This window comes from Lynx rufus, unplaced genomic scaffold (genome assembly GCF_022079265.1).
Source record: "Lynx rufus isolate CCGP_SWC_20201006 ecotype Redwood Valley unplaced genomic scaffold, mLynRuf1.p SCAF_7, whole genome shotgun sequence".
Taxonomy (NCBI): Eukaryota; Metazoa; Chordata; class Mammalia; order Carnivora; family Felidae; genus Lynx; species Lynx rufus.
Genome location: NW_025814889.1, coordinates 91,019,385 through 91,041,406, shown reverse-complemented (window position 1 = coordinate 91,041,406; position 22,022 = coordinate 91,019,385). Strand labels below are relative to the sequence as shown.

General features: G+C 38.8%; 1 protein-coding gene across 1 annotated transcript in view; it reads right to left on the bottom strand.

The window, feature by feature from the left end:
• Positions 1 to 22,022, bottom strand: part of HMGA2 (high mobility group AT-hook 2) — a 140,869-nt gene that overhangs the window by 115,568 nt on the left and 3,279 nt on the right. The window contains exons 2-3 of the mRNA XM_047065703.1: positions 21,551 to 21,637; positions 11,342 to 11,392 (exon numbers count right to left, since the gene is read on the bottom strand). Coding sequence (XP_046921659.1) covers positions 11,342 to 11,392; positions 21,551 to 21,637 — 138 coding nt within the window. The remainder of the gene's footprint in view (positions 1 to 11,341; positions 11,393 to 21,550; positions 21,638 to 22,022) is intronic.

Genomic DNA, 22,022 nt, shown 5'->3' with positions numbered 1-22,022 from the left:
AAAGAAAATGTACGGACAGATTCTGTAATAAGGAAACTATACTCTAGGGTCAGCTTCTGACACACACTGGTCTATGTCTTCTCTGACATCACAATCCTTTGGAACAGTGAGTGATAAAAGACTGCAAAACAAACGGTACTTTATAGGACAGTATCAGCTATAATCTTACGATTCCCTGTTCCTCCACATAGGGTAATTCTCTCACCTCCCTGGGCTTTGGTGGTTCCCGTAATAGGGTGCTCCCTCAAGACCGAAAATATTTGGATCCTCTGGAAACTTGGCAGACCTGCACTTCCTTTATTGGTAATGTTAATGCTTAAACTTCTAAGTTATGTGACATTGCTACCTTTGTTATTCTGACTGTGAAGTCCTTACCCCTTTAGTGATGTAAAACCTAGGGTATTAGATTTCCACTCGCCACCCCCCCCCCGCCCCCCCAATGAACCCTTAATTGTAAACCCCACTGCTTTGTGCGTCCTTTTAAGTGCTTCAGAATGCTCCTGAAAGAAGTCAAAGAGACAAATAGTTATTAACCGATTTCCCCCTTTTGTTTATTTCCATGTTAACACTAAAAATTGGGAGCAAAGGAAATGGGAAACAGGCAATTAAAAGAAGTTTCTGTAGAAAAAATTAGAAACTACCTGAGAAAATTAGTCTGTGAGGTTTTGCCAACAAAGCTTTCTTCTGTTTTTCTGATGATCCAAAGCTGTGACGAAAATTCTTTGAAGGTACACTTCAGTCTATTTTGGAAAGCACAACGCTATTTCCAGGAGTGAGGGAATGGAAACATTAATATAGGGCAAGGCATCCGGAGTCTGTATCGAGCCTGGGTGATAGCAGCTCACAGCTTACTTCTTCAGGGGAAGGGCATAAGCTGGAATTTGAAATTATTACAAACACTGCTTTTGATGCCGATGGTTTTTATTTTTAACCCCTTGGTAGCCTCTTTGAAAATACACATCATCAGATTAAAAGAAAAAAAAATAAGCCACAGACTGCAATTCAAATCCTCATTCCTACTGGAAATCAAAAATGCAAAGACTATGTTTTATGCACAGTAAGAAACACTGTCATTCTATTCAGCAAACATTTATGAAGTCCTGCCGCGGGCCTGCAACCGTACTAACGTCACAACAACTCTATGGGAACACCTGCCACAGACTGAATACAGTTTTTGGATGGCTTCTCACGTAATTCTTACAAAGTCATCCTACGAAATGGAAACTCTTACGACCCTTTATTTTACACACAAGAAGACTGAGCTGGTGACAATGAGCCACTTGCCTTGATAAGCCGATAACTGAGCGCAGGCGCAGGCGGTCTGAGCTCTTAATCGCTTTGCGGAATTTCCTCCTAGGTCCTAGGTGCTAAGAGTAAAAGGATACACATAAGCTTTCTACTTTCAAGCGCTCGTTTTTAAATACAAAGGGTAGCAGTACCCAGAAATCTTAGAGTATAAATTAATCGCTTTGACACCAAGTGACTTTAAAGTTATCTGGTAAACATAAATTACCAGCATGAACAAAGACAAAAAATTAGAGCAACGTATGCTGAAGCAGTGGCCCGACAGAACTATCTGATCCTTCTGCTCTTTCTTTCTGATTCCATTTCCCCTCCTTCCTGGAGCCTATATCTGACAATTTAGTACCTATCTTTTTAAACCTACACTAATGAGATAAAATGACTCACTACTTTGATTAATCAAATAGGTATGCATACATTTGATGTAAGCCTGGATATCTGCCGTGGTGATAAAGAGAAAATGTAACCCCAGGCCCCCTAGTACAATTAATTCATAGATTATATATATAGCTATATTCAAAGAATGCTATGGAGTGCTCTTGGGATCGGAAAGCAACACAATCATTTCTGTGGAAGGACTGTTGAATTCTAAAGAGCTCACAACACTTGAAAACTGGAATTTAATTTAGCCTCTCAGCACCCAAAGCCCAGGGTAGTAATCTAATGGGCCAGCATCAGATTTTCCTGTTTGGTTCCCCAGACTGTAAGTGCCCCAAAGGCAGCCCCCATCTGTGCTGCTGACCTCAGTAACCCCCCCAGGACCTACCTACCACAGGGCTTGATCCACAGGACTGTCAGAAGACTCTAGCAAAATGCTTCGACAAATGGAAAGTTACAAAAGCAAAGGGTCTTGCCATTGGAACCCTAGGGTTTATGGTCCAGCCAAACAAGAGAGAAGCAAACAAACAAGTGAAGAAAACAGTGTCCGAGCAGTTTCTTGCATGCCTGCATTGTCTACCTTACACGCTCAGCCTTCTGCGTGATACCGCGTTCAGAGAGACACTCAAAGTGCGCCTTCTGAGTTAATGCGTTGAGACCATCACAAGGCTTCCCTTGGCCATACATCTAGGCTTAGCTACATGATCTATTCACACCCAAACAGGACTCTTTAAGCTTCATAAAGCCATCTCCCTCTACCTGAACTTGAAGAACTATTATTCCACAACCCGAGTCTAACATAAGAGTAGATTTAATGCGTTTTTTTCTAGATTCGAATAGGGGGCAAAGGCCTGCCAACCCAAGCCTGCTTTGCAGCCGCTCATCAAGACTGAGGAAACAGAAAAACAGAGACTTTTGCTTCCTACAGCATCCTTAAAAAGACATCTTATCTTACTTCTAAAGTCACATTTATTAAAAAAATGAATAAACACTGAGTGAAAAAACAAATTTCACTGTAACTGCTGCATTGGATTACCCCTGAGGATAGAGTATGGGGTAGCCTGGATCCGTCAAATCAGAAAACCTTATGTCTGCCATGACTCCCCGCCTCTTTCCCACCAACTCTTTTACCAGAGTTGACCCCCTGTTCCTGGCCCTGCCCCCCATCTGGTGGAGGTGCTAATGAGTAGTGAAATGGCCAAAGGGCAGGCAGCAGGGGGAGCAGGGAAAACAAAGCAAAGAAGGGGACAGGAGGAGGCTGGATCATCTACAAACTCAATAATCAGTCCCTGGGTAACTGAGCTGGCTGTCTCAATAAAGGTTCTTGTGTTTTACAACCCAAAATGCTTGAAAGCCATTAGTTACAGATAGAATGTTCCTGTGAGGTACTTAAACAAGAGAAAAAGCATGGGTAAATTAAACAACCTGCCCAAAGGTATTCAGCTCCTTAAAACACAGAAGTCCTTATTTCCAATGTAGACAGAGTAGGCTTGATTAAGTCCCATCAGATTGAAATTTTGCCAAAAATGGTTAAATATTTGTGTCAGGTATTGAAGAGTTTAGAATAAGGAATTCCTGGATTAAAAAAAGAATCTTAAAGTAAAAACAGATTCCACCCTTAGAAACAGAACAAGGGCGTGTGGGTGGCTCAGTTGGTTAAGCGTCAGACTTCGGCTCAGGTCACGATCTCTCAGTTATGAGTTCAAGCCCCCTGTCAGGCTGTGTGCTGACAGCTCAGAGCCTGGAGCCTGCCTCAGATTCTGTGTCTCTCTCTCTCTGCCCCTCCCCCACTCACACTCTGTCTCTCTCGGTCTCTCAAAAATAAATAAAATGTTAAAAAAATTTTTTTAAATAAAAAAAGAACAGAAATATTATCTTGAAATATGGAGTAGTTTTACCTATGTTGCCTAGTAAAAAATATGTGTGTGTGTGTGTGTGTGTGTGTGTGTGTGTGTGTATGGATAGAGGGATGTGGCATTTATTTATATACATTTATATACATCATGAGAATGTATATAAACTTATTTATATACATCATGAGAACTTCTAATATTTTAGAAAAATTTACTCCCATCCATAAATACTCAATTTTGGGAAAGCACAGCTAACTATGTGCATGGCGGTATGGATAAAGTCTTAAATACCTTTACCGTCATATAATTTCATATCATCTTGAATTCCATAATACCTGACATTTAATTAGAGTAGAATTGTCTTAGACAGGGCTTCTTGAGCTGCTAATTTTGTGCAGGGAAATAGAACATTTATCTGAACTAGCTCCTGTCTATAATTTGCCACTCAATCACAAATGGGACAAAAATATGTCCTCCCTTGATGACAGTTTGATAAGGTCCCATGGTTATTGTGATATTGTGGCAGTAATACCTGGGTGGCAGACCCTGAAGTCAATGGTTGTATAGTCCTGAACAGTCAGGATCTGGTAAGCAGTTGGCCATGCAGATGACAAAACAGGGCAGGTCATCAGCCTCGTTTTTAAGGACTCATTTAGCGGAACAATTAAGTCCAGCATTTCAACATTCTGACAAGTAAGAAAGGAGTTTGATCTTGAATCAAGCTATGAATGAACAAATCTAATTCTTGCCTTCAGAGTATGATTTATTTCTTAGTATTTTCATATTTAACCTTGCAACTTTAAATAGTTATGTTAGTTTCACAGTCAGCTATTAAAAAACCAAATAAAGTTAAAAAAAATAATAATAAAGTTAAGCCACTTCTCGCGCCCCCCCCCCCAAGAGTTCCATGAGAGTTTGCAAAGTATTCCATGTTTATCAGAAAACATTGCAAAGGAGATCATTTCAGCAAACACTGCTTATTAATTTTAAACACATTATATGCATTGGAAGATTAATATTTAAATTACTGAACATATATCAAAGAACCATGTTTGGTTTAGAGGGAACATCTCCATTTTTTAACGCATGTTATAACAAAAAGTCTCTAAGGGAAAATGGCCTTCACACACTCCATTAGCAGTTCTTGATGTTATATCAAAGTCATTTCTTTCCCTCTGACTCCCATAAAAAGTTACAATTATCTGCAATATGCATTATTGGATATTCCTTTCTAAACATCAAAGTTCTACTTCAGTTTAAACAAAGCAAGTGTTAAATTACAAATGGCTAAAAGCTAAAAAAAAAAAAAAGTAACAAACATCTGGAGGGAAAAAGTAATGGAAATGAAAACCTAATGTCTGAACTTCAACATCAGATTTCCAGGTTCCTCAATGCATTAATGCTTGGGATCTTTAGAAGAAATCCGAAGAGTTTTAATCAGTCTAGTTTGTAACAGGCTTTATTCCGATTTAATTTCCTGTTCTGGATCTTCAAATAATCACTTAAGTTTCTAGATTTCTTCAGACTTGAAAGAACAAAAAACTCCGTTGCCTATCTAAAATCCCCACATTTGACTGACAGCTGAAATGACATCACTTTCCTGGGCATCACAAGCTCTTTAACAAAAGACAACTGCCCCCTCAGAAGAGACAGAACAGAAATGCATATTTTTATTTTAGTTTATATATTTTTTTGCTTTAGGAAGAGAGTGTGCGTGAGCAGGGAAAGGGGCAGAGAGAGAGGGAGAGAGAATCTTAAGCAGGTTACACGCTCAAGGCAGAGCCTGACGAGGGGCTCAATCTCACAACCATGGGAGCATGACCTGAGCCCAAATTAAGAAAGAGTCCCACACTTAACCGAATGAGCCACCCAGGCGTCCCGGAAATGCATAGGTTTCAAACGTACTGCACACACCCTGTTACCAAATAAAGAGAACGAGCAACCCCCGAAACAGCTGGGGTTTGTTATTAACTTCCTAGCGACCATTCAAAATTAAGCTTCAGCAGCTAGTCCTCGGTTCAATTTTTAGGTCAATCTCAGTATCTCCAGAGGATTTTTTTCTCCTTACAAACCATTAATTCATATTGGGGGTATACTTCCCTTCTGTTATTAATTTCCTTTCTCACAAAGATATTCTGAAAACAAAACACCTCCAAGCATCTTTGTTCCCAGTGCTTTATTCTTTATTATTTCATCCTTGCTTTTCTGTTCTTCCGGAAGTACTAGTTGCTTCTTTAAGCAACATCTGGATGGAGCCTTTCATCCACCAGGTTCACATCTTCTTGAGCTTTCAGTCCATCCTCTGAAATTTTTTCCAAGTATTTCCCATCACTAACTCTGTTATGTGATGAGTTCCCTTCATCGGCAAAAACTGAGAAAGGCAATTATTAAATGCCTAGTTTCAACTGGCATAAGGACTGACTAATGGAATTCTATGGAGGTTCCAAGAAACCAGCACATCTCTGCATGTGCGTATGGAGACAAACAGAAGGAATAATACTTTCAAACTGATGAACAACACATGACACCAAACCTCCACAATTGGAAGAAAGATTTATAAGCTGCTATATAAAATCTCCCCCTTAACTGGAAATAGATTTAAAATGTACTTTCATATGGGGGCGCCTGGGTGGCTCAGTTGGTTAAGCGTCCGACCTCAGCTCAGGTCACAATCTTCCAGTTTGAGAGTTCAAGCCCCACCTCAGGCTCTCTGCTGTCCGCACGGAACCTGCTTCAGATCCTCTGTACCCCTCTCCCTCTGCCCCTTCCGACACTCGCTCGCTCTCTCTGTCTCTGTCTCGCCCTCAAAAAAAAAAAAAAAAAAAAACATTTTTTTAAAAATTACTTTTGGGGCATCTGGGTGGCTTAGTCCGTTAAGCTCAGGTCATGATCTCGTGGTTCATGAATTCAAGCCCCCTGTTGGGCTCTGTGCTGACAGCTCAGAGCCTGGAGACTGCTTCAGATTCTCCGTCTCCCTCTCTCTCTGCCCCTCCCCTGCTCACTCTCTGTCTCTCTCTCTTCAAAAATAAACACTAAAATAAATAAATAATTTTAAAAAGTGCTTTAGTATTATTTGTAAGCAGTTCCTAAGCTTGATGATGTTCAGCACAGATACATTAAAGACAGGATGATACCATCAAGGGTCCTTGGTTGGTTGGATACGTGACTGCCACCTCACTCTATGTGTGTAACTATCGGCGGCTGTTAAGTAGGGTCTAGGCTGTCGGCGGTATCTATATGAAAATACCCAGCGGAACTCATCACAGTGCCTAATATTTATTGAGCACTTGCACGTGCTACGCCTTTTATTAAGCCCTTTGCATGCATGATCGTATTTAATCCTTGCGACAACTCTACATATGAGAAATATATGTATCTAACAACTCTGTGAGAAATGTGCCGCTCTCCCCACCTTTCTAGAGATAAGGAAACTAGGTCTTTAAAAGGTCATGTAATTTGCTCAAGAATCCACAGTTAAGCAAGTGATGGGCCGAAATTGGAATCCAAGCCACCTGAATCCAGATCTTGAGCTCCCAACTATTAAAGACCAGGAGAAAATTTTGGTCCCACTTCTCTCCCCTTCCTTAACCTCTCACCTCCTCCATATCAAAAAAAAAAAAAAAAAAAAAAAAAAAAAGAAAAAGAAAAAGAAAAAAAAAGGGGGGAAGTCCAGATTAGCTCATCAAAATAGCAGACCCGAAATCTAATTCAAACTCCGGGGATGGAGGGAACAAAGGAGAATAAAGGAAATAATAGAAGGGCCCTTAATCAAAATTCAGCTAATATACTCACTGGATTAGCCAATGGTCCATCTCGCACCAAAACGAGACCGACACAAGTTTCTCCCCTCCATCTACTTTTGGTTAGTCGACTTTGGTTTAGTGTGCTTTTGGTTAGTCAACTCTTGAGCAACCTACGAGCTGCTGATTCCAATCACATCAGATGAGAAAGTCACACCGTAGATATTTTTTTCCAGGTCTCTCACATGACGCTGTCAGATTTATAAGATATCTTTTTAAAAGTGAAAGAACTTTAAAACAAAATTTAACAACTCAGAAGAATAAAAGGGTAGCAATTTGGCTTTTAGGCCACGTACCTAGTAAATCCAGTCAAAATTATGTCTCTAATACAAGGAAATTGGTAAACGACACTGTTGGAAAGAACTGAACTAACTATAAAGGACAAGCCCATTTCCTATGGAAAATGCAATAATTTATCTCTTCAGTACAAGCTTTCCAGCAAAGAATGGCACTGAAATTAATGCCTTGCTGTGACTGGCTGCATACTCCCCCCGCCCCCAACAGTATACAAGCAAAGAGGAAACACACTGTCTAGAAAAAATACACAATTTCCTTTTATTTCCTCTTCTAAGTAGAACAACTCTTCTCTGGGAACCAAATCAGGGGCTAGTAACAATTCACCACATGACATTTTTCATTCTCACAGCCAATGAAAAATTAGAAATCATGACAGTCAGTGAGGATGACCCAGAAAGCAGGGGTTTCTACGGTGGATGCCTCACATGGGGTTCTTACCCAACATAAAGATCAGACGGCTGGAATCCATATATCCCTCAAATAAGGAAGAATCCACTGAGAAAAAAAAAAAAAACCACGTAGGTCCTTGGCTGAACCACTGGCTGTGTAAAGATGAGTGGTGGGAAATAAAGCCATAAAAATAGGTGGGTATAAACTGGGGAAGGGGTGGGGCCTTAAAGTGCTAGGGCATTTTGTGATCAACTCAGTGGTCATCTGTGCAACTAGAGAAAGCTTCTGAGAAGAGCGGTGACGTGACTATAACCTACAGATGTTGTTGGTGAACACTACAGGATACCCCAAAGGTAGAACAGATAAAAGGTAGGAAGACCATTTAAGAGGCAAGATATGGAAACAATCTAAGTGTCCATCTACAGATGAATGTTTAAGCAGATGTCGCGAGTGTATACACACACACACACACACACACACACACACACAGAATATATGGGACAGAATATTGTTCAACCCTGAGAAAGAAGGAAATGTTGCCATTTGCATGGATGGATCTTGAAGGCATTAGGCTAAGTGAAGTAAGTCAGACAGAAACAGACAGATACTGAAAAAGACCTCTTACATGTGGAATCTAAAAACCTAAACTTATAGGAATGAGAGTGGAATGGTTGTTGCCAGGAGTGGAGGATGGGGGAAAGGAGGAAACATTAGTCAAAGGACACAAACTTTCAGTGGCCAATTCTGGGGATCTAGCAAGTGATTATAGTCAACAACACCGTGTTATATGCTTGAAAGTTGTTAAGAGGTTGGATCTTAATTGTTCTTACCACAAAAACAAACCAAAAAAAAAGGTAATTATGTGAGGGGGGTGGAGGACTTCACACATGTTACTACAGCAGTCATTCTATAATACGTAAGTAACAAATCATCACTTTGGTTCCCTGAAGTTAACATAATTTTATATGTCAATTATAGCTCAGGAGAGATGAGAGACCAAAAAGAAGTCACACTTGATGGAAGCTTCTGTGCTCATTAACTGTCATTGTAGTTGCTTACAACTTACCTCACTTTAGCGACCTTAATCTCCTGACTTTAAAGAACTTACGTTTTCTATTATGTTGCATTTTAGAAAGTTTGTATGGGTCTTTCTTATTGATTAGCTCAGGGGGATGCCGTCTCAAAGTTCTGATGCTTAGAAACTGGCAGACCTATATTCAATATGTATGCCAGTACCAACTTAGCCAACCGCGTGCTCACTGGCGTGTCAATGGAAGCAACACTTTTTGACTTCTGAGACTAAGCAGCTTTCTCCTCATTTGTCTAGGAGCCATGAGTGTATGTCAGAAGGCTGAATATCTACCCTGAGGCCACCAAGCTGGAAAAGCCAGGTGTGTGGGTGCTCCTGATGCACCCAGACTTCAAGCCCATTTGCAAAAGCAAGATGTGAGTAAAGAAGACTCCAGAATCTAGACTCCAAGTGCCTGAGTCAACCCCAGCAGTTTGAGCCTTCCCAGTTGGGGCCCCAGACATCCTAAAGCAGAGACAAGACTTTCTGCTGTGCCCTGCCCATATTCCTGACCCAAAGAATCCATGAGCATGATAAAGTGGCTTTAAAAAAAAATTATTAAGTTGGGGGATGGTTGACTAATTAGTCAGTAACAGATAACTGGAACCACACGTACAGCAAGAAAGGTGATAAACCCACCGGTTGTGGAGCCCACACTTGGAACATGATACTTAGCTCTGGGTGACCTATTTCAAAAGGTTAATAAACAAACATACTAAGAAGAGAAAAACAAGAATGTTCCTTTATGGGGAAAAAAACCAAAAGGACTGAAGATATTCAGACTAGAAAAGACAACAAAGAATATGCATTAATCGTCTTCAAATACGTGAAGGACTATCATGAATAAAAGTGAAAACAATTACTAGATATCTATCCTTGGAAGGAGGACCAAGGACAGTGAGCGGAAGCTAGAGGGAGTCAGATAGAAGAATTTTCTAATGTTCAGAGCTTTCCAAGAAGGAAGAGGCAGGCTTAAGAGGTAGTGAGTTCCCTAACACCGAAGATATCAAACAGCCCAGATGATTACCACCCGGTGGGTTGGTTTGGAGATCATTCATTTATTGACCAGAAGGTTGAATGCAATGCTTTACTTTAAGGTTATACTGCGACACTGAGATGTTTTTAATCTAACGATCATCCCCATTTCCTTGTGCTAAGAAATCTAATCCCAACACATGTTGAGCAGAGGAAAAAAAATACAAGACGAATAAATTAAATGAAAGGCAATACCACAGTATAAATAGAAAGTGATGTAGAACTCAAGAGGAGAAAGGAATGGCATACCACCAGGAAAATATACTCCGGCATAGAAGCGAAGACACTTTTTAAAACGATGAAGCATGAAGACTAAACCAGGGAAGGGAGAAAAAGAAAGTCAAAGATCCCATCACAGATGATTCCTCGTATGGGGGACGCCTTTATCTTTCTTGAGAAATGGTTTTACTCATGTTTAAGACTTTTCTCCGCTGTCAATGGGAAGACAGACCAGAAGAACATGGGTAGCGCAGCAGCAAAGGGAACAAGGTTTAAGTGGTAAAATTAGCGAAGCTCTTCAGCTATCGCTGAACTTCTGGTCTCAAAAAGATACAGGATCGGTGTTCCTGCAGGATCAAGAGCTTGCACAGAGGCCACTGTCACAAATGTTAGTATGTAAGAAGGACCACTAAGGGAAGAAAAAAAAAAAAACAACAATCTGGAAACTTAAACCTGGTTTCCTAAAACGCCAATGTAAAAAGGAAAACACAAACCACCTAGAAAATGAGATGTGTCCAGAGCAAAGCCATGGAGGAAATTAAAAAAAAAAAGAAGAAAAAAAAAGAAAACGTTAAAAAGTTATCTCATACACATTTCATCTGAATTTTATCACCATTTGTAATCAACTTCCAAGGTTTCATAATACCCTTTAACCTTAGTTACTCAACCCACCAGAACAAGTCAACTCATTGTTTGTTACTCCCTTTGAAGGAAGAGTGGAGACTCTTTTCATGTTGATAAGAGATAGAAAGAGGAGTCACTCCCAGGAAAGAAAAGCGTTCTGAGTAAACTCCTGGAGCCTCCTGGTAAAGAGCAGTGATAATTTGTCGCCTGCCTTAACCCTTTCAAAGATTCATCGAACCAGAAGTTAGAAATACATGTAATTGATAAAATAAAAGTAATTTTCACTTAAAAAAATAAGTTTTCTTTACAAAACACACACACACACACACACACACACACACACACACACACAGAAATTGTATCTTGTTACTCACCCATTTCCTGGGTCTGCCTCTTGGCCGTTTTTCTCCAGTGGCTTCTGCTTTCTGCAAAATGAAAAAGGAAGTCATATTGTTTCCTACCTGACATGATTTATAAGTGCTGCACCAAGGGATACATTCCAAGCGAGAATGTTCTGGTTTGTGATGAGGCATTGAGATTGCTTTAACAATCTCCCTCTGAATGAAGGCTCATCTTCTTGTCCATGTTTGAGTAGATTCTTCTTCTGGTTTTTCATTGCATGATGTAAAGAGATATCTATCTATGCAACTCTCACCCTAAAACATTCCCCTGGAGTGATGTCTTCTCTAATGCATGAAAATACTTCTAAAAAGCTATTTGGCTGTTATTTCCATCCACAACAACAACAAAAATACTCCCACACATCCATAATTATATAAAGGAGTATTTTAGAAAGGTAATGTTTCTTAAATGATTTTTTTCCATGTCACAAATGAAGTTACAAAAATTAATACTGATATGTTGCATAACACTTTACAAAGCATTTCTACCTACATCTAAGAAAGCATTTCTACTTTACCAATCAAAAGTAAGTCCAAAGTAAGAATACATAGGCTTCTAATTCAAAACACCAAACATCTGCTTACTTTTACATAATTTCCTATTCCTTGCCAAAAACAATCACTTGTCCATCAGTTCATTTAAAGCAAAGAAAGAAAAAAAAAAAAAACCTGGCAGAAATCATCAATGTTTGTCTCTGAGATAGAAACTGGGAGTGCCAGAAAGCTAAAGGTTTTTTTTTTTTTAATTTCTTTTCTTTATAGAAGATTTTTCTGGTATCAGTGGTTTTCACCTTTTGAATCAGATTTCATCGTAATCTATAAAGTAATTTCCCTCTGGTTTTGACCTCTACTCCAATCCCCAAATACACCAAAAGATACATACAAATGCACCTGTGCACCCACACCCATACGCAATTTACATCTTCTGTATAAACGTATATTTATACTTTTCAAGATAAAGAAAACGTAGTGCATCTTGTTCTATATATAAGAATCATCCCAAGGCTATACAAGCACAAAAATACAGGTAACCTAAGCCAGGATAACTTGTTTTGTATTCTACTTTTGTTACCTGAGTTAGCAGCCAGTAGCTACTTGGTACAATGATACTAAAATGCTCCATTATAACTGTCTACACTGCCAAGTGAGATTCTCCTCTTTCTCTCTTCCATCTGCCTTGTAAAAATAGATGCAGATAGAGGATGGAAGGATAGATAGACAGACAGACAGACAGACAGACAGGCAGGCAAAATACTCCACAAGATTTCTCACAAATGGTATCCCCCTAACCTGGCATTACTACCCAACAGGTCCTAGGCATTAACCCAAATTCTGCATGATTAGCATAATGTTAGTTCACATTTATTGAGCATTTAAAATACCCTAGGCACTGGGCTAAGTCATTCATGTGTGTTATTTTAAGCTTTATAACAGTCTTATAAGGTAAGTATTATTATTTCCCTTATTTTACAGATGAGCAACTACGTCTTAGAGAGTTGTGAAAGGTAACCCACAAAACTGATAAATAGCACACCTGGGATTTGAACCCAGTTCTGCTCATCTCTAAAGGCTGGGTTCTCCCCTCCTAAAACTATTACCTCTCCCCAGCATATAGGCATTCTATACCGTACGGAGATATTTTCATCAACTAAAATTGTCACTGACTCAGCTAATTTCCCCGAACAGAAGGAAACTTAGTAGCTATAGGAGCTCAGTCTAACCATCAGGTTTGGGCACTGTGAATCAATCGTTTTACTACCTGTGAATGACTCCACAAAGGAATCATTTATTGTCAAAGGTTAGTGTCACTGTCCTACCTTTGGTCGTAAGGGCAATGAATTAACTTAAATGAAAGCCAGGAGTGCCCAGTCAATCACACCCTCTTTCTGAGTGTTGTCTTAGGGAGAGAGGGAGTTGTCTTAAGAGGAACACAGACGCTACTTGGGAAAGCTTAGATTCAAATCCCTGCTCTGCCATTTAGCTTTATGACTTTGGGCAGGTCCCTGAAAACCTTAATTCGGTTTCATGTGTGAAATGGAGATAATGCCTCCTGGGAGGAGTGAAGTGCCCACCATAAATGAGGTGCTCAATAAATGCTCTTTCACGCCTAACAAGATGGAACTCTTCAAGGGAAAGTTTTCCTTCAAGTTAGTCCAATCTCAAAGAAGGTTCAGTCAATGCAAATATTCCATTACACCCATCTGTCACCTTTAGAATGAAGCTTTTAAGAAACCCTTTGGCTAGTACATAGTGAGTTATACGAGTACAAAATTCCCTAATACAGAAGCAGTGTCTGATTTAATCTTTGGGATCAACTGTGAGACTGCACAGTTTACCCAGTAGTCAATTACACAAATATGGAAGATAGAAATCCTTTTTCATGGGCATGGGGATGGTAGGTGGGGTTAAGAGGAGGAGGCTATTGACCTTAAAGGCTAACAGGGCTACACCAGGCTTTCTCGGTGCAGTTGTTACGTTTCAGGGGCCACGATGTGATCCAGGCGTATCTAAAATCTGCTGAAGAGAAGGTTGTTTTCACAAAGGGTTTCATTGCATTTCCAAGTCACAGAAAGCAAATCTCTCAAAGAGAGAGAGAGAAAGCCCTGCAAGTAAGAGGACTTTAAAATGAGCATCTCATTTACAAAAAGCCTATTCAAAAATAAAATTCGCACCATTAGCTAAAGGGCAAAATATCACAATTATCACTTGGACTTGTTAAAAGCAGACTTGCTCCTTGGTCTTCAGGCCAGTGTTACATGTAAACTGAAACCCTCTTCTGAGTCTACATCTAGAAGAAACACATTAGCTGCGCTGTGTGGCGTCGATCTGGGAGGTTCCCATTGTTCTTTAAGACCCACACTATTTAATCATTCTGATCAACCTTCACAAAGGCTGCAAAACAAGTTAGGATTTTGGTCTGTAAACCAGCACAGATCCAGGATTTTTACATGTAGGAAAACACTGGCTTTAACTTTTCTCCTGTGTTGAATGCCCTTCGGAATATTATTTTTCAATAGAAGACCAACAAAACCTTCCAGGGGCTTGTTTTGTTTTTAACACGTCAGCCTGTCCAATACTGTGGGAGTATATATTTGGTTTCCTTTCACCAGGGTGGAATTTGGTTCTATGCTACAAACCCATGTATAATTGAGACAGTAACTTGTTCTAAGCATTTACAACTTGTGGGGGGGGGGGGGTGGTGGGCTGGGGGTTGGGGAGAGAGGCTGGGAATCCTGAATGTGTAAGAACAGAGATTTCAGACTACACGATCATACTAACATTTGCAACTACCACATCATAACTTGTTAAAAGTGTTACTTATTCCTTGCTTGTTTTCATATTTTCGCTTAAAAAAAAAAGCTTGGAGGCAGAACTGTATACTTAACTTTACATAATATGCTTAGAAGCAAGTTCATGAAGGTTGGAAGAATGTTATGTGGGAAACACAATTTTTTCTTTTCCTAAGAAGCCTGGTACTCCAGGCCCTAACATGGACTCCGCATTAAAATCATCATCATCGTCATCAAAAAAGGAAATTCGCCTAACAAACAGAACTCTTAAACACGGAAAGAGTGCTTAGCATTAGTGCCTGGTGCACAAGATGTGCTCACTACGTATTTACTGAATGAAGAAGAACAAGGAAAGAAAACCTGGTGTTCCAGTCACATGTGTGTCTTATTTCCCTCCTGCCATCAGAATTCTGCAGATTGGTCGGAACTTCAGAAGGCATTTCATCTAGCCCCTTCATTGAACAGAGAAGAAGAGTGGATGTGTTCTAATCTCCAAAGACACAGCCCTGTGGGTTTTGGGGGCCAGAAGTTTGGGGATATCAGCTGCGGTAGGCACACGTTTCGAATCCCTTTATAAGCTTGTCTTATAAAGACAAAAGCTTGTCTCCAAAGAGAGAGCCTATCTCCAAAGGGTTTCTTGAAACCTAGCTTCTAACCTGCATTTCAAGTTGCTGGAGATAACATGGCCTACCCTATAGCAAATAGTTCCCAAAATATCTGACAGCACATAGTAGTGGAAAGATCATAAGCTTTCGAATGAGACTTGAATTCAGGCCCAGGTTCCACCATTTTCTAGAACTGAACATTAGAACTAGAATAGAACATTACATCTTGGAATCAGAGCTTTCTCATTTGTGAAATGAAGGCCATAAGATCTACGTCAGAGGCTTAAGGAGCTAATATCTACGCAAAGTGCCTGACAACAGCTACAACATTTAGTAGGGACTCAAATGTAGTTTCTTCTCTCCCTCCATATTTTCAAGTGTTACCCTTAAAGAGAATTCCTCCCAAACTCTGTAAGTTTCCAGGGTGATTTTCTGAACATTACCTTACTCAAATAAGACAGCTATGACTTCCCCTGTTTCACAAAATGAAAGATTAAGCAAACCGCCCATGTTCAGAAGTAGTGGAACCGAGTGAGGCCCAATCTGATTTCAAGGCAATAAAAGGGCTGTTCTTCTGGGAGACACTTCATATAAAATAAAATCACCATGGGCAAATAAAAACAAAACAAAACAAAAAACTCCTAGGGTGAAAACCAAATGAGTAATTAAAAGTAAAACATTTCCAAGTTTCCTATAAATACATAGACAAGAGCTGAGATGGGGAACCAAGAGAATTGTCCAATTCTGACTTCTCAGTCAAATTTAGATAGCTATTAATTTTGGTTACTTTAAATACTCTCATCACATTTTATACTTCTGTGATAAGGCATGAAAGTCCAAACCCCCTCCCCCCAAATCAATCAGTGCCTCTGCACACAGATTTTAAAAAAAGGCCAGAAAAATATTTGGGCCTAAAATAAAATTAGAAGGAAAACAAAGAAAATATTTGGGCATAGTACCTTGTTTTGTTTTCACGGGTCTTTATATATACACTTTTAAGACAAAGACCTGCAGATCAAGCACATATGGAACCAGCTATCCAATGTCTAGAAAGTCACATTATATTTCGTTCAGTTGTTCTTTGAAATATATAAACAGTGCAGATCAATGTGCACTGGCATGAAAATCAACCGGACCAGTCAATCAGACTAAGCATTGAGTAGTTCTCATTTTACTTTTCTGATAATCCAATTCTATGGGTTTCCAAATGTTAAATGCAACCACCTTTAGTCTTACAAAGATGCTACAAGTTTGCCTTCACTACATTTTTTACAGCAGGAAATATAAGTAAGTTCTGTCACCCATTGTAGTTCATGCTTTCATGCTCATTTTACTCAAGGAAGCCCTTATTGTCAACTCTCATGTCATTATTTACACATGCCTGTCTTCACCTATACAAACACCAAATCAAAGCCAAGGCCAAAATGACAGGAAAAGCTATTTCCAAAGGTTGAGTCTCCTCCTTTAAACCATCGCTCTACTTCTTTTGTAATCGGAAAAATCAATAGTAATGATACAAGGGTTCGCAGGGGTTACCTTCTGAGCAAACTGCCCCCTACATTAACTTGGGGAAAAGAAAATGATGCTGCTACTCCTCTCTAAGTCAATCAGAAGATGCCGATCAAAATTGTTCAGTGTCTTAAAACAAGAGAGGACAAAGCAACAGTCCAAAATAAAATCAGTTTTCAGCCTTTTTCTCCTGATTAGAAGAACAAAAACTCATAACTGAAACTTCCAGAGTCCACGATCGTGAGGTTCATTGTCCCACCCTGGGGCCAAGCTATGCGGTTCCAAGGTGAGCTCTGAAAACTGCAGGTGGTGAGCTAACGAGACAAGATGGGCTTGAATGATTTACCTGACAGGCTCCATCTATTCTCAAGAAAGAACTGAAAACACAACAGAATGCTAATCTGGTATGCTCTATCTTCTTAGCAGAATGATTTGTTGAGACTTTGAGATAAAAATGAGCCACGGTTGTGGGTCAGTCAAAGCAATGGAGAGCTCTTGATGAAAAAGTTCAGAAAGAATGATAGCTTCCAGAAAATTAGAACCATGGGTCCCTTGAAATAAAGTTACTTCATAAGAGAATTCAAATGTATCTGAATCTCCCATATTTGGATCATAATCTATGATGACTCAAAGGCATTGCCAGATAGAATTTATTGGTGCAAAGTGAAGTGGAAAAAAAAGTGAGTCGATTGTTTAGATAAATGAGCATATAATACCAAGAAAATGGAGACAACAATTAGGTTTTACTTGATTCCACCTGTCTGGATACATTTGTATACTCACAGAGGGCCCTGAATCTCCTGAATGGAAATTATCTGCCCATTCAAACACAGAGGAATCAAACTAAGGCATACTAGTAACACAGAAACCATAGGCTGGAATTGTATGACAACTTCTAGTACCCCACTTTCCCTGACTTACCTATAATGACGCCTTTGATTACTCTCTTCAGTTGGGCCTATTATATTGTGAAAAAAAATCTTGTCCTCACTCAGCATCTATGCTCTGACAGTCATCTGAAATGGTGAATAAAACCTACATTCTCTCATCACAAAACCTGTGCTTGGTGTTGGTAATCATTTATGAAAAATCAGCCACATTTCTAAGAATGCAATTTGAAAAAAGCACAGATCTTCCTTCACAGTATCCAATCCACTCCAGGCCTTTTTTGTACAAGCAAATGGAAGATACCAATTAAATGTTTACCTGAACACATTACTTGAAGTACACATACGTTACCTAGATGAATGATATTTTCATTCTGCGCCTCATTCTTTAGCTCTGGTCATTATACCTAAAGTCAAAGGGAAGTTCAAGCTAATCTATGACACTATGCAGTGGGGCTGTCTCTCACCTGAGATCTTTTTATATGCAATTTCCTTCTATTAAAGTTTAATTCAATCTCAGAAAAAGAAAGTGTTTTCTTGAAAGTACCCAAATGAGAATTGCCTTGAGGCTTACAGATGAACTTGACTTATGACCTTAAACACTGGAAAATGAGTGACAGCCCCTCCAGTATTCTCTCATGATCACAAACCCACAGCAAAAACCCTAAACATACAGGAGATTATACCTTTCTCTTCTCTAAACATGCAAAATGTGAAAATACAAAGAAAGTATTTCCATCCAGCACAAACATGAGAGGAAAACGAAGCAAAAATTAAGAGACAACTGGCCACAGTTACATCTCACACTAAAACATAAATAAAAGGGTCAGGACAGACACGCGCGCGCGCACACACACACACACACACACACACACACACACACACAAATTATTTATTCAGGAAAACATTAACTTCTGATTTCTTTTATTAAGATAACAATATGAAACTGGTTCCGGGACACATTTTGAGCACTCAGATTGGAGTTCTCAGCAACGATTACAATTGCTACATGATGGTCATCCATGGGAATTTGTCATAATGGAATAGAAGCAGATTGAAGAATCATTATTGTCTCTTCCACAAGTTCCAAGCATAACAAATTGTATCTTTATAAATGTTTGTTTTACATATTATACAAATCAATTTTATATTGACTATGGCCTGAAATTAAAGTGATGGCTAATTTAGGAGTTGTCCACTTGGGTCTTGCCACGTTCAGCGTGCATTGTCAAGTTTCACATTGCTAATTTCCCAACAAGCAGTTTTGTTTTCAAATGCCCCAAGGCCAGTTACTGAGTCCAAACACAAACTTTGTAAGTAAAGAAACCCAAGCAACAAGAAATTTTAAACACACAACATCATCAGGATTCCAGCGTCCACTGTATCTTCTCTAATTTTAGAGCTCTGTCCTCTTATATGCTTACCAGTTTTGTTTTCTCTTTTTCATTTGGATGAGTCTCAGTTTGCACGAGAATACCCAATTTATTAATCATAGGAGACTTCTTATATCTACTGTGGTCAGTCTAGCAGGATATGTTTATCTTACATGTTACGAACAATAGAACTTTTTCGAAAAAAGATTGCTTTTCAAAATCCTAATAAACATGTCTTCTCAGAATACAATACATGTCTGATAAACAAATATACTTTGAAAATCATGCTTACATAGGGTAGTAGCAAACTCAATAAATACTGAGTTGAAAGTGAAAATACCTTAAGTTTACACATGCCATGAACAATTCATCAATGTCATTCATTATTTTGCCAAGTATTATCTTCTCCAAATGAAGCGTAATTTATAAAACTGAAGAAACAGAACAGTCATGTTATGGGCAAATATATTTACTCATTTTTACTAGAAGGGACTTTTACAACAGAACTGTGTGAAAAATATTTTTACCTGGATGAATGAAAGATTTCAGGGAAAGATTTCTCTGGGAAAAAGAAAACCTACTTCTGTTTTAGAAGTTGTAACAATGTACACATATAATGTACACATATACATGAAGAAGCATCAGAAAGATAAGCAGCCTAGTGGGATCATCTGTAAATGCCTATTATTAAAAGGACTGAAAATCAATCAAATCTTACTTGGGAGGAGACCAAGTTTTTTGTTATTTTGCTTTAGGTAGTCAATTAGACCCAAGTCTCAGCTTTCCTTTTATCAATAAAGATTTTGCTGGTCAGTGGTAAACTTTTCAAGATGAAGGGAAGGAGACAGAAGTATCTCTTTACTCATTCAGAAAAAAAAATGTAATAAGGTGAAATTGGAAAGATATGGCTCATTTTCCCTTTTTTTTGTCTTAAATTTCAAATAAATTATTTATGATGAGATATACAGATTTCTTCCTGGGAGATGCTGTAATGATGCATTTTTCAGAGCAATTACGTCAGACTTTCAATGTTTGTTCGCTACCTACCAAGATGCTCCTTCGCCATTTCATTACAGTAAAATTCAGTTAGGTAAACCCCACACTTTACACAGCATTTAAAAAACTCCTTTGTCAAATTAGCCCATGTTACCTAACTTAATAGACCAGGTAATAATGTAACAAATAGGAAATATTCCTGTTAGAAATATCAGATTATGTACTGTCAGTTCTAAATGACAAGGTAACTTAGAGCTACTTCAAAGTTTATTGACCAAATGTGAGTCACAATTAAGTTTTCCCTCTGTGAAGCAGTTATATTTAAATACATTAGATATCTGCTCCTTCACGTCAGCTCTGCTCAAGATTGTTAAAATGAAACAGACAAGAACTCATAGTTACTCCCTAAATAACTTTATATGTATCACTGGTTGCTATGGCAGTTTACAACACTGAAAACTATCACATATAATATGGTTAGTGCCCAGTCACAGAGAAAACCACACAAAACCTTAATCCCCAAAGATGATCATATAGTCGTTTTTAACAAATACTGTACAACATGCACTCAAATCTACTAAAAAGATGTATCAAAATTTCCTTCTGAATTTTGAACCTTTGTTTTCCACTAATATACAAACCTACAAATAAAATACAGAAACCTTTTTTGATTTATTTGTAAAGCTAAAAAAAAAAACCAAAAAACAAAACAAAGTGAGTTTCAGATTACCTTCACTTCTCTGTACATGCATTGACCCTGAGATATTTCCTCTTTGCTAGCTCAAATACAACCGACACGAAGTTATGTTAAACTGCAATTTAAAATTTATAAATAAAAACACTGTAAGTTATACTTCACTGGTTTCTACCCTGCCCCCAAAATATACAATGAATGATTCACATACTTGTATAAAAGAATTCTCATTGTCCCATTGAGAGCATTTCTATATCACCTGATGGAAAGGCATTTTGAGAGATTACGATCTATGCAACAAGCAGCATACTTGACCATCACATTTACATATGTAAAACTCATGAAAATTTTTTTCCAGTATTCCACAATTGGATCTACTTCTAATTACCATTTGGCAAAGTACTTAACTTCATAGAAGGATTTGGTTTTGCAGTAATCATGTAAATGAGCACAAAGTAAATTCATCTTTATTATTTTTGAAGGAAATTGCAAACATCACCCCCAAGCAAATCCTATAGTTCTGATTTATTTTTAACTATTTCACAGCTGGTGCAAATCTTAACTTTCTCCACTCCCCCTCCGCACCCTCTCACCCCTGTTTTGAGCTTCGTATTCTTTGGTAATTGTTAAGAACAGCATCTTGATAAACTTTTTACGCTAAGCAATTGCTTAGAAATCGAACTCTGCTGAGAAATAGCACAGTTGGAAGATGAGTCTTGGGTTACCCAGTTGGGACAAATCCTTAGGCTTGCATCTAGAATGGGAAAATTACAGGGAAGCTCATGTGGTCATGGAGAAGGTGGAGAGACTTGACTTGAGAAATCTCACCTTTTGAGCTGCTTTGGAGGGACTCTTGTTTTTGCTGCCTTTGGGTCTTCCCCTGGGTCTCTTAGGAGAGGGCTCACCGGCTGGCTCCTAAGTGTGGGGGGGAAAAAATGCTGTTGTGGAAGAATGTCTGAAAGAAATTGACCCTGACTCTAGAGTTATATTTTCTGCACGTGCTGCTCAAAAGCACTGTTGGAACACATTCAGCAAGAGCATAAATGGAATGATGATGGTACTGAGTTTACAGAAAGAGGAAATAACTCTACTTTTAATCCAAGGGTTCAAAAAGGAAATTCTGTTTTGCCTGTGAAAAGTAGGGTCTGTTTCAACTCCAGAAGGTAACAAAGGCCGACAAGGTTGCAGGTTCTAGAGAGAAAGTTACACGTTTTTAAGGTGTAAAATTTGAATGGTTATGCATTTGGCAACTTACAAATATTTTACACGAATGCTACTATCCGTTGTGCTAGGATTTCAA